Here is an 11,457-nt window from a genome sequence, read left to right on the forward strand (position 1 = left end):
TCAGAAACAGGCTCTAGGGCTGGGGCAGAAGCAGCCATGAAACCATCTCCACAAGGAGGACATCGGGTCCCAAGAAAATGAAAGGATGAGTTCACAAACAGAATTTTTAAATGTATTTTTAAAAAATCTATTTCAATGAGAGAGAGCCAATAAACCAGAAAACAGAAGAAGTTAATCCCAAGAAAATAGAGATATTTGAGCAGTAGAAAAAGAACATTAAAATGAGTAGTAAAAAAAAAACAAAACAGGAGTGTTTTAATTTCTCAAAGAAATTAAAGAAACAATAACATCCCTAACAGAAGATCCGGAAATTTAAAATTTCTTGAAAATTAAAAATATTCATGAAATACAAAATTTGATAGGTTAAAAAGTTAGATGCAGGTGAACTGGTACAGAGAACTGAAATAACCACCCAAGAAGCTATCAAAAAAGGATAAAAAGCTGGAAGGGAAAAAAGGAAATTTGAAAAGCATAAAGAAATTATTAAAAAGCTCCAATATGTATCTCAAAATAGTAGTTTCATAAGAATAGACTAGAGAGAATGGGGATGGGTTGGAGAACATAGAGATATTAACCCGGAATTTTCAAAAAATGAAGAGAATCATCAGTTCTGATAGTTAGAGAGCCCATCAAGTGCCAAAAAGGCAAAATATTAAAAATCCACACCTACATGCATATAGTGAAAGTACACAATATCAAAATTAGAGGAAACATAAAAGAATCAGAGATTTAAAAATAGAGATGACCACGCAGCTGTAAAAAAGAAAGAAATCTAACCATTTGCAACAGCATGGATGGACCTGGACAGTATTATGCTCAGTGAACTAAGACAGTCAGAGAAAGATAAGTATCACATGATCTCATTCATATGTGGAATCTAATGAACAAAAGAAACTGATGAACAAAATAGATCTAGAGACCTAGGAGCATGAAACAGACTGCGGAATCTCAGAGGGAAGTCGGGGGTGGGTGGGTGGGAAGAGATCAACCAAAGAACTTGTATGCATATATGCATAACCCATGGAAACAGATAATAGGTTGGTGAAGGCCTGGGGAAGGCAGGGTGTGGGGGTGGGAGGAGGAAACAGGGGCCGGCTAGAAGAGGTCAATGGGGGGGGGTGGGGGACATATGTAATGCTTTCAACAATAAAGATTTTAAACAATAAAAAAATAGTCCATGTGTAATACTTTCAACAATAAAGATTTTTTTAAAAATATAGCCTAAGTGGGTCAGTGGTTGAGCATCGACCTATGAACCAGGAGGTCATAGTTCGATTCCAGTCAGGGCACACGCTGGGATTGCCGACTCCATTCCTGATGGGGGGCAGCTGATCAATGATACTCTCATCATTGATGTTTCTATCTCTCCCTCTCCGTTCCTCTCTGAAATCAATAAAAATATATTAAAAGAAATAAAATAAACTCAAAAAATAAATAAATAAAAATAGAGATGATAAAGGAATGATCATCATATTGACAGCAGACCTCAATAACAATGATGACTATAAAAGTTTATGGAATGATTTCTAAAGTGTCAAGGGAAAATCCCAAGTCTGAAATTCTATACAAAATCCTATACAAACTACCATTCAACAGGTGGAATTCAAAAAAAGTAATGACCCCAAGCTCCTAAAAAACAAAAAACAAAAAAAAACTACTAAAATATGTATTCAGTAAGGGTAAAAAATTAACCTTGAAGGGAAAAAAAAAATGGGGGGCAAAGGGTACTTGTAAAACATGTATGTAAATCTAAATAATTCTTACTTATAAATAAAGTATAACTCCAGTGCTAGATAATTTTACTATGGGATTGATGGAACCTTAGTAAGATGAAAGTTAAAGCTTCTATGAAGAGAATGATGTAATCACTGATTAACTTTCAATTTTGGTGGAAAAAAATGTAAATTTGAATACAAATGTTAAAAGTCTAAGAAAATTCATTAAAAGAATAGCAACAGTAAGTGTAAGTTCCAAACCAATAGAAGAGAAACTCAAACAGCCCACATAAGAAGAAAAATAGAAAACAAAGATATAAAGCATAGTAAATAGAAAACATAAAATAAAGTAGCAGAAATAAGTCTTACTAAATGTAAATAAACTGAACTTGTGTTTTTAAAAAGAACCCAAGTAGGAGGAATCTCTGTAAGACAGGATATAACGAGTAAGAAATACAGATGAAAACAGTTTGAGGAGAACTGAAGAATTTCTGATTAAAGCTTCTCTATTTTCTTACTAAAATTCAATAAAGAGAGTGAGGGGAGCAGGAGTAGGTTGAGACTTGAGAGCTACAATAACCTTGTCAAAGCTTTTTGGTCAAAAGTAATAGAAATACATTGAAAGGAGTGACAATAAAGTGCAGTCTGTTTAAATAATATAGGAACAGACTGTAGAAAGAAAATCTGATTGGCCAATGGTCAATAGATCAACTCACTGGGATTCAGTATCAAATGTCCACCCTTTTCCAAACACCTGTGGCAGGGTTGGAGTGGGGGCTGGAGTACTTACTGAAAAGGAAGTTCCTAAGGCATAGTAGGCATGTCCACCAAACCTGTCTCCAACGGGTGTCACCCAAAACTGTGTGTCAGGAAGGAATGAGAAAGGAAGTCTATGAGAGTTGAGGAAAAGGCCAAAACTAAGAGCTCAACTGAAAACCAGATACTGTAAGTGATAAGTGGAATAAGCCAAGGTTATTCCATTTTCTTCAAGCAGTGAAGGAAACTGTTGAAGTTGAATATTAGGAGTGAGGGGGATTAACAGAGTTAGTAACAGAAATTCCCATGGGACTCTAACTAGGCAGGGTAGGAAATAAAGGAGGTTAAAAGGACTGAAGACTAGAGGGTAGGAAGGATGGAGCAATGGATGTATCACTGAGGTTTGGAAGGGAAGGAGAAGGTAGAAGAGTAAGAGAAAGTGACTTAGGAATGAGAACATCCCTGCTGAAGGCTTCAAGGGCAGAGCAGTCCCAGTCCCAGCTGTAACAGGAGAAAAGGTTGTGTAGATGGAATAGAAAGTCGTTAGAGCAGAGGAAGTCAGAGAACTGTGAGTCACCAGTGATCACCGGAGACCAGAAGAGGGATGCTGAGGGCAGGTGCCAGGGCGCTCAGTGAAGCTGGGGCTCAGAGGTGGAAGGAAGATCATGAAGAGACAGAGCATGAAAGTGGTGAGAAGCAGGAGAACACAGACACAAACCCAATTCCTGAGCCCACAATACATGCTAATGAGAACTAACAGCCTCCTTAAACTTTATCAATGGCTCCTGTCACTCCCAGAATGAAATTCTCACTCTCAGCATGGAAGATCTTGGGAATCCTTCACTTCCTCTCATCTCCCACCACTTGCCCCCAGGCCCTTCACTCTTCTACGGAACTACTGTCTTCCACTTGCTCATGCTGATTCAACAACCTGGAATTTCCTTTCCCTCTGTCTTTACCAAGTGACTCCTACTTAGTTTGCAGAGCTAGGCCCAAGAGTCATCTCCTCTGTAAAACCATCAACAAGTGAGTTCCCGTCTGAGTTGAATGTCTCCCCCACTCCATCATGCTCTCACTGCACCTTAGGAGCCTGTCACTGCATTCACCACACCACAGTATCATTTCTAAAGAGTAGGGACTGTAGCTTTCAGATGTTGGGGACACCAATACCCAGTGGAGTTCCTAGGAGGTAACAGACTCTCAGCACATACTTGTTAAGTACCTGCATGAATTTCAAGAGGTTTTAAAGAAATTGTGTCCTCGCATTCCATGAAGGAAATCAACAAAATAACAAATATCAACAAATATCTCCAGGTGGCATTAAATAGAATAGAAAATCAATAAGGTGCCGTCCAAGTAGTGAAGAGGGAACTGGGCAGAGGAAGGACAGGGTGCTGGAAAGAATATACACTGACTGATGAGAATGGGATGAACCCAGACAAAGGAGCCTCCCTAGCTGTGCTTGTGCCATGCGTGTGATCCTGGGTCAGCAGGGACAAGAGAGGAAGGGAAGTGAAAGGCCACCAACATTTGGCTGTCCGCAATACATTATCTCATGGCATCTGCGCAACAGACCTCTGTGATGGAAATTTAGGTCCCCATATTGCTGGAAAACCAGCAACAAGGTTCACAACAAAGTTTAAGTGGAAAGTCGTGGTAATTCTGTGGAATTTCCTGCCCAGGTGTAGTGAGATCAGCTGATTGTGTCAGGCTCGAGCTACAAGTTCATACAAAGTCCTTCAAAGGCAACAGATTCTGCCCTTTGGTTCTTCATATGCCCTATGTATCACCTAGCATGTGCCATAGACTTGTTATGTATTTGTTTATTGAATGAATGAATGGAGTCAGTGAATGAATGAAAGCTGAACTGAATTAAATATAAAGGTCTGGCACTCTAAATACTTAGCAAGCATTATTTTATTTAACATTCATAATATCCATGATTACCCTCTATTTTACAGATGATTAAGCTGAGGCTAAGAAAGTTTAAGAAATCTACCCAAAGTCACACAGCTTATAAGTGACAGAGCAAAAATTCCACCAGGTGTTTCTGCCTCAGAAGATCCACTCTCAACTACTTTGCTACATGGATTCTCAATGAATGGGTTCCTCTGAATTGATGGATTCTTCTGGACATTTCAGCTTCCCCATAGAAAGATAGATGGCCCCTGTTGTTCCGGCTGTATGGAAAAAATGCACAAAACATGGGAAGTTGAGGGTGATTAGTTCAAAATGTAGCAAATCTACAAATACATTGACTTCACTTTTAGATATTTGTCCAACGGGGGTGGAACAACTTTAATTAGTGTAACAGGACAATAAGAATTAAATTGGCTTGGTGGCAAGATTTTTATAGGATGACACTGATGGTATTACTATCCAACTTCAAAGATTTGGAACGATGTCCCTGCTCACACTGGAGACTAGAAGCCTGTTTTTCATCAACGAGGCTGGCCTGACAAATTAAGTCTGTGGAGTCATTAGATTAAGATAAGAGCTTATCTCCTAGGCTGACATTTATTCAGAGGTTTTTATACTGCTCAGCTAGTAATTAGTGCTGTTGAATTTTTAACAGTGCTTTGTCCAGTCATTCAAAAATTCTAGAGGTATATGTGCATCTCCCGTGTATGTTTTTGGTTATTAAAAATAGAAGAGGAATACAAATGAATTACTTCAGAAGGTTTGAATAATTCTTCCCAAAGTTGTTCGGTGGTGAAACATGAAGCTTAATGACTTATTTGCAGAAGAAGGGAGCAGTTCTCCAAAACTGATAAATGTGGAATAAGGGGTTGCCTTTTACTATGGGATCTATAATTTATTTCAAGGCATACATATTATAGGTTTATTATGTTCTAGTGGAATCATTAAAACTAGGATCACATGCAGTAATGGTTTCCTGCTGTTTCACACCCCCAGTTCAGCAAATATACTATAGATTCAGGAAATAGCTCAAAGTTGTGTTTTGTTTTTCACTTCTTTCCTATGGCTGATTTGACTGTGAAAGTCTTATTTTTCCGTCTTCTTGTAGTTATAATAACAACTTGATTGCTATAGAATAAACTAATATATTAAGCCTGCACAAGTGTCTCGACAGTCTGTCAAACAAACAATGCTCACATTTTTAAATGCGTGGTTCGCAAAATTCCAAGTTCTTTGTTGAAACGCTAATTAGTAATCACATGGTTTAGACCCCCCTGTTTTAAGAAAGTTCATCACTTGGTGAAAGTTGAATCCTGTTAATATTACTATCACATCATTTATTTTTTTCCTAAGTGTGGACATTCCTTATCACTCAACAGATTGTACTTGCCACTTTTTTAAAAACGTGGCAGAGAGAATTCCACTGGGATAAGTGAAAGTATTTGACTCTACAAGTTCACCTAAACACTACCCAAAAGAAAACCCTACAACTTCAGAGACCCAGGTTGGAAGATGGGTTCTCTTTCATTGAAATTAAACCCGTGTGGTTTTGTAGTTAACAAGCTAAAGTTAAAGTCACTTGCTAATCAGCCTCTGTGTGCAGTGGGCACGGCACCTCTCCTCATGGGCACAGGCCGCTGGAGGTGAAAATCTTCGTTATGTGTCATGGCTCACCATCTTCCTTTCTCAACACTCCAAATACATATAAATGCACTCTTGGCATCACTGGAATGTGGTGCAGTAAAAGGTTGACCACTTCAACAAATCTTTGAACCTCAGTTTCCTTACCTGAAAAACAGAAGTTTTCTCAGAATAATCTTTAAATATACCAACCAGGATCCTGAGTCTCAGATCTGTGATCTGTCCCTCAAGGCAGAAGTGTAAGAAGCCTGAGAGGACAGAGGAAATTATGATCTAAGAAGACACCACTGAAGTAAAGTCACCTGAGGAATTTGTATACTTGAATTTAAAATAGTAATATAGAAACTCTGAAATTTTGTGATTATACTTTGTCATAGGATAGAGGTCGAGTATATTTGTTGAATAAATGAGTCAATGAGTGAGTTAATTAATAGAGAGGTAGCATGGGATATTGGGATTTAGAATCAGACATACCTGGGCTTTCAATTCCCAACTCTGCCACATACTTGACTTGCATCTTTGGAAAATACTTGAACTTCTCTGACCCTGCTTCGTCATTAATAAATCAAGCATAATAACTAGCCCATAGGATTGTTGGTAAGATGAACAGAAACCTGTATGCGCACATGATAGGCACTCAATATCTGTTTTCATTTTTATTCCCTTAGGGTTCTTTTTTAATTCTCTGATTCTATGGACATCAAATTATAAAGATATTACTATCCAGCTTTCAAATTCATGTATTACCAACTATCACCAACACATTTTGTATGTGTTATTATTATCTTTTAATGTGTAATGATAGGAGAAGAGGAGACAAAGAAGCATAAAGCTTCCCTTCCAACTCCCCACGGGTAATCAGGCCAGGGGAAGGTAGGCGTCATTCAGCATGTTTACAATGTACTCCATCTCAGTCCTCAGCCTTCGTTAACTCATCCACCCCCACCCCCGGCTTTCTGAAGAGCAACATGTAATTAGAGCACTAACGAGGTCATTTAGCAGAAACCATGGGTAGGGAGTAATGAATGTGCTATCAGGCTCGGAGAACAGCTTGGGCAAAAATCCAAACAATCCATGTTCATCTCTGCTGAGCCAACCTAAACTTGGAAAACAGAGCGTGGAAAAAGGTTAATAATAGGACACCAAAAATGAAATCCCCTTTTCCAGAGAGACCCAGAGCAAAGTTCTGAGTGCAACCTTTCGTGAGCTGGTCTGTGCAGGTAGTGGGCTTGGCATAAGGACAAGCTGGGTGGCACCTGGCCCCCGGCTAGATGGCTCGGGTGCTTCGGGACCATTCCTGGGGATCTGTAGCCTACAAATGGGCCTTCCGAGGTCATCTAGTTCCACCTCCCACTTTACAGATGAGTCCAGGGTGCTCCGGAGAGCTGAATTGGCTTGGTCAGCCAACTGGAAACAGAGCCAGACTTAGTACCAAGGCCTCTGGGTGAGCAAGGTGGTGTTTGACTCACTAGCCCGTGCTGTCTCCCAGCCTCTGAAGATGACATTTAGACGACCATTCTAACAGTGGTAAAGACTTCAAGTAGGGCCAGTTTTACTTGGACCACTTCTGGAGTAGGAAATCCCAGAAGAATAAACCCAGCCCTTTATCAGTTTGCATTTGGAATCCGTACTCTTTTTTAAAAATATATATATTTTATTGATTTTTTTCCAGAAAGGAAGGGAGGGGGTAGAGAGTTAGGAACATCAATGAGAGAGAAACATTGATCAGCTGCCTCCTGCACACTCCCCACCGGGGATGTGCCCGCAACCAAGGTACATGCCCTTGACCGGAATCGAACCTGGGACCTTTCAGTCCGCAGGCCGATGCTCTATCCACTGAGCCAAACCAGTTAGGGCATGAATCAGCACTCTTAATTGGGTTGCAAACTGCTAACATGGCTATGGCTTTCAACTGTATAGAAAAGGAAGTGGAGGAAGAGATCAAAAGAAGCTAAATACCTCCAAACACTTAGCCCGCCAATTTCCAAGCTCAAGCTGTGTCCACCCCACTCCCCACCTCCCAGGTGATAAGTAGGTTATATAATAGGACACAAGCCATACTACTCTTTTCTTTCCAGTTTTTAGATGTTGGAGTTAATAAAATAAAAAATTACTACAAAATATTTTGTTATTGTAGCTTTCTCCCAATTTAATAGACCTTAAAAATGCAACCATTATCATATGGAAGGATCCATGAAGGTTTCATAACATTAAAAAAGGACTTCCCTGGTTGAAAAGGTAGGGAACCCCTGTTCTAGCTTTCTGATTCAGATATATGAGTTGTATCCCTGTTTATTACTTGTTTGTTAAAAATCAAGTGTTGTAAACCTTTTTTAAATGTACAAGGCTAGAGAAAGAAAGAACTTAGCCACTATCAATCCTTAAAGTGTTAAATACTAAAGTATTAAAATTCACAGGATGGATTTTGTTCCAAGGATCATTTTAATTTCAACAAGCATTTATTAAGCCCTTAACATACACACAATGCTACCAAGCAGTCAAGAAGAATCAGACAGAGCACACAATCTCTGTTTTGAAAAACTTACTATTCCTTTGGGCAGGCCCGACTTACCAACAGAGATAGGAAAGGTATAAGGAAATGTATGAAAAATCTTAGGGTTTTCTTGGGCGCATGACAAGGACAGGTTGCATCGTCATCACGTCATCACCAGGGTGGTGAGAACGCAGGGTCGGCCACTGGGGGGGGGGGGGGGAGCCTTTGGAAGCTTCATATTCTCTCTCTCTCTCTCTCTCTCTCTCTCTCTCTCTCTCTCTCTTGTTTCCACAAAAAAAAAAGAAAAGAAAAAAGAAAAATCTTAGGGTTTTCTTACCTCCTATTTAATATATAGAGTGTCTGAAAAAAATACATACACACACTTTGAATAATTATAAAGGCAGTGTTTATTAAAATACATTTCATTTTCAAAATTGAGCTATCAGCTGTTAAAGTGTGTATACATTTTTGGAAGGAAACCCTGTATTTTTTGTCTCTTTTATTTTTTTAGATTAAAACTTTTATTTATCTATTTATTTTACTATAATATTTAAAGTTTAGTTTTGGCTGTTGTTGTTTTTTTATTTTATTTTTATTGTTGACACTATTACAGATGTCCCCCATTTTCCCTCCATTTGCCCACCTCCACCAGGCCCATGCCTCTCCCTCCCTCTGGCCATCCGTCCCTCTGGCCATCACCACACTGTTGTATTCCACCAACAGTGCATGCATATATGTTCTTTGGCTAATAGCTTTACCTTCTTTCATCCAGTCCCTCCTAACTCTCTCGCCGCTGACATCTGTCAGTCCATTCTATGTATCTATGCCTCTTGCTCTATTTTGTTCATCAGTTTATTTTGTTTATTAGATTCCACATAAAATGAGATCATTTGGCATTTGTCTTTCTCTGACTGGCTTATTTCACTTACTGTTATAATCTCCAGGTCCATCCATACTGTTACAAAAGGTAAGAGTACCTTCTTTTTCACAGCTGCGTAGTATTCCAATGTGTAAATGTACCACAGCTTTTTTACCCATTCATCTACTGATGGGTACTTGGGCCGTTTCCAGATCTTGGTTATTGTAAATACGCTGCTATGAACATAGGGGTGCATATATTCTTTCTGATTGATGATTCGAGGTTTCTTAGGATATATTCTCAGAAGTGTGATCTCTGGGTCAAATGGCAGTTCCATTTTTAATTTTTGAGGTAACTCCATACTCTCTTCCATAGTGGCTGCACCAGTCTGCATTCCCACCAACAGTGCATGAGGGTTCCCTTTTCCCCACATCCTCACCAACACTTGTTGTTTGTTGATTTATTGATAGCAGCCATTCTGACAGGTGTGAGGTGATATCTCTTCATAGTTTTAACTTGCATCTCTCAGATATTTGTCTTTCATTTAAAGTGGTAACTGAAGAGTGTGGCTTTGGGGTGGCCCTTGGAACCAGGAGGCATTTATTTTCTCTTTTGAGTGTGTAAGTACCTCACTGGGGGCCCTCTTCTTGGAACAGCTCCTCCCGTCAACTGGGTTCCCCCAAGAACTATGGCCCAGAATCCAGGCTTTCCCTAAGGTCCCTACCCCTACTTCTTGGACTTCCTATATTCCTCGCATCCAGATCCTATACACATGCCCCTTTGTTTTCCTGAAGCTGATAGGAAAGGGAGAAAATCTTCCTGACAGGGAGTGGAAAATCTCAGCGGTATGGTACAATGCCAAAAATAATGTGACCACGATAACTGCGCCTGGGGATGGGGCCTGGGAGGGCCCTTCTCGTTCCCTTAACACAGTCTTCCTTGTTCGACTTTGAAAACAATGTCATGATAAGATGACCAGCTCATTCAGACCTCACTTATGAAACAGTGTCAAACAAGATGCTGCCAGTGGTTTAAAACAAGGACTGGCCAAGAAACGTTCCTCTCCTTCACGCCTCCTCGTCATGGGAGAAGCAAGTCAGAATCAGATGATGCTCTGGTGATGTGAGAGACGCTCTGCTGTAGCGGAGCCCAGACTTTGGGGGTAGGCAGCCCCTGGTCCAAATTCTAGCTTAGAAACTTCAGAGCTGTGTGACCTTAAGCAAGTTGCTTAACATCTCTGAACTCCAGTGTTCTCACTAAATAATAGAGATGCTAATGATAAGTACCTACAGGATCACAGTAAAGACTGAATGAAACATAGTAGGTGCTTGATGAGTTTTAATTATGTTTTCAGAGCAAAATTCAAATACTTTCTCCTTTAGGGGGGCAATAAAACAAGCCACCTTGTCAGGATGCAACAGCTGGTGCTAGAAACAACTGTAACCACATCAGGGGAGCGTGCCTACCATCCTCAGAGTCAAATGTACTTACGGATGCAGCAATCTGCATCTTGTCAAATGTTCCCTAACATTTTGCAAAAAAAATCCCCAAATGTCAAATTAGTGAGTAATCTGTACAGTGCGATAGATCTCGTTATCCTCTGAATGACTCATAGCATATTTGGGGTGTCCCAGATACCAGTCCAAGTAAATGTTTGTAAATAAGGAACATCACTTCTCCCCTCTCAAGGCTCTGAAATCAATACCAGCTTCTACTTGCAAAGGAAGAATATAAACCTTGAGGGCCAGAAAGTGCCCCATATTTTTTAAAGTTGAGTGAGCTGTCCCCAGCCGTATAGACCTAGCACTGACCATATGCCCAGCCCTCAGACAGGCCGGAGGTGGGGGCAGGAGTGAACGGATGAGGCTTTGTATCTCAGTACTGACTCCACTTGGCTTCGTACACATTTTCTTACTTAATCTTCACAAAGGTCCTTTTTAGCCCTGGCTGGTGTGGCTCAGATAGTTGAGCATCGAGTCAGGCACCAAGAGGTCGCCAGTCTGATTCTCAGTGAGCGCAAATGCCTGGGTTTCAGGCTTGATTGTAGGGACTGTTCAGGAAGCAGCAATCGG

At 40.1% G+C, this 11,457-nt stretch overlaps 1 protein-coding gene across 1 annotated transcript in view; it reads right to left on the reverse strand.

The window, feature by feature from the left end:
• Positions 1 to 4,370: 4,370 nt before the first annotated feature.
• LMO4 (LIM domain only 4) overlaps positions 4,371 to 11,457 on the reverse strand; it is a 40,058-nt gene continuing 32,971 nt past the window's right edge. The window contains exon 5 of the mRNA XM_059688962.1: positions 4,371 to 4,651. Within this exon, the coding sequence (XP_059544945.1) occupies positions 4,610 to 4,651 (42 nt within the window). The 3' untranslated portion in view covers positions 4,371 to 4,609. The remainder of the gene's footprint in view (positions 4,652 to 11,457) is intronic.

This window comes from Myotis daubentonii, chromosome 3 (assembly GCF_963259705.1).
Source record: "Myotis daubentonii chromosome 3, mMyoDau2.1, whole genome shotgun sequence".
NCBI classification, from domain to species: Eukaryota; Metazoa; Chordata; class Mammalia; order Chiroptera; family Vespertilionidae; genus Myotis; species Myotis daubentonii.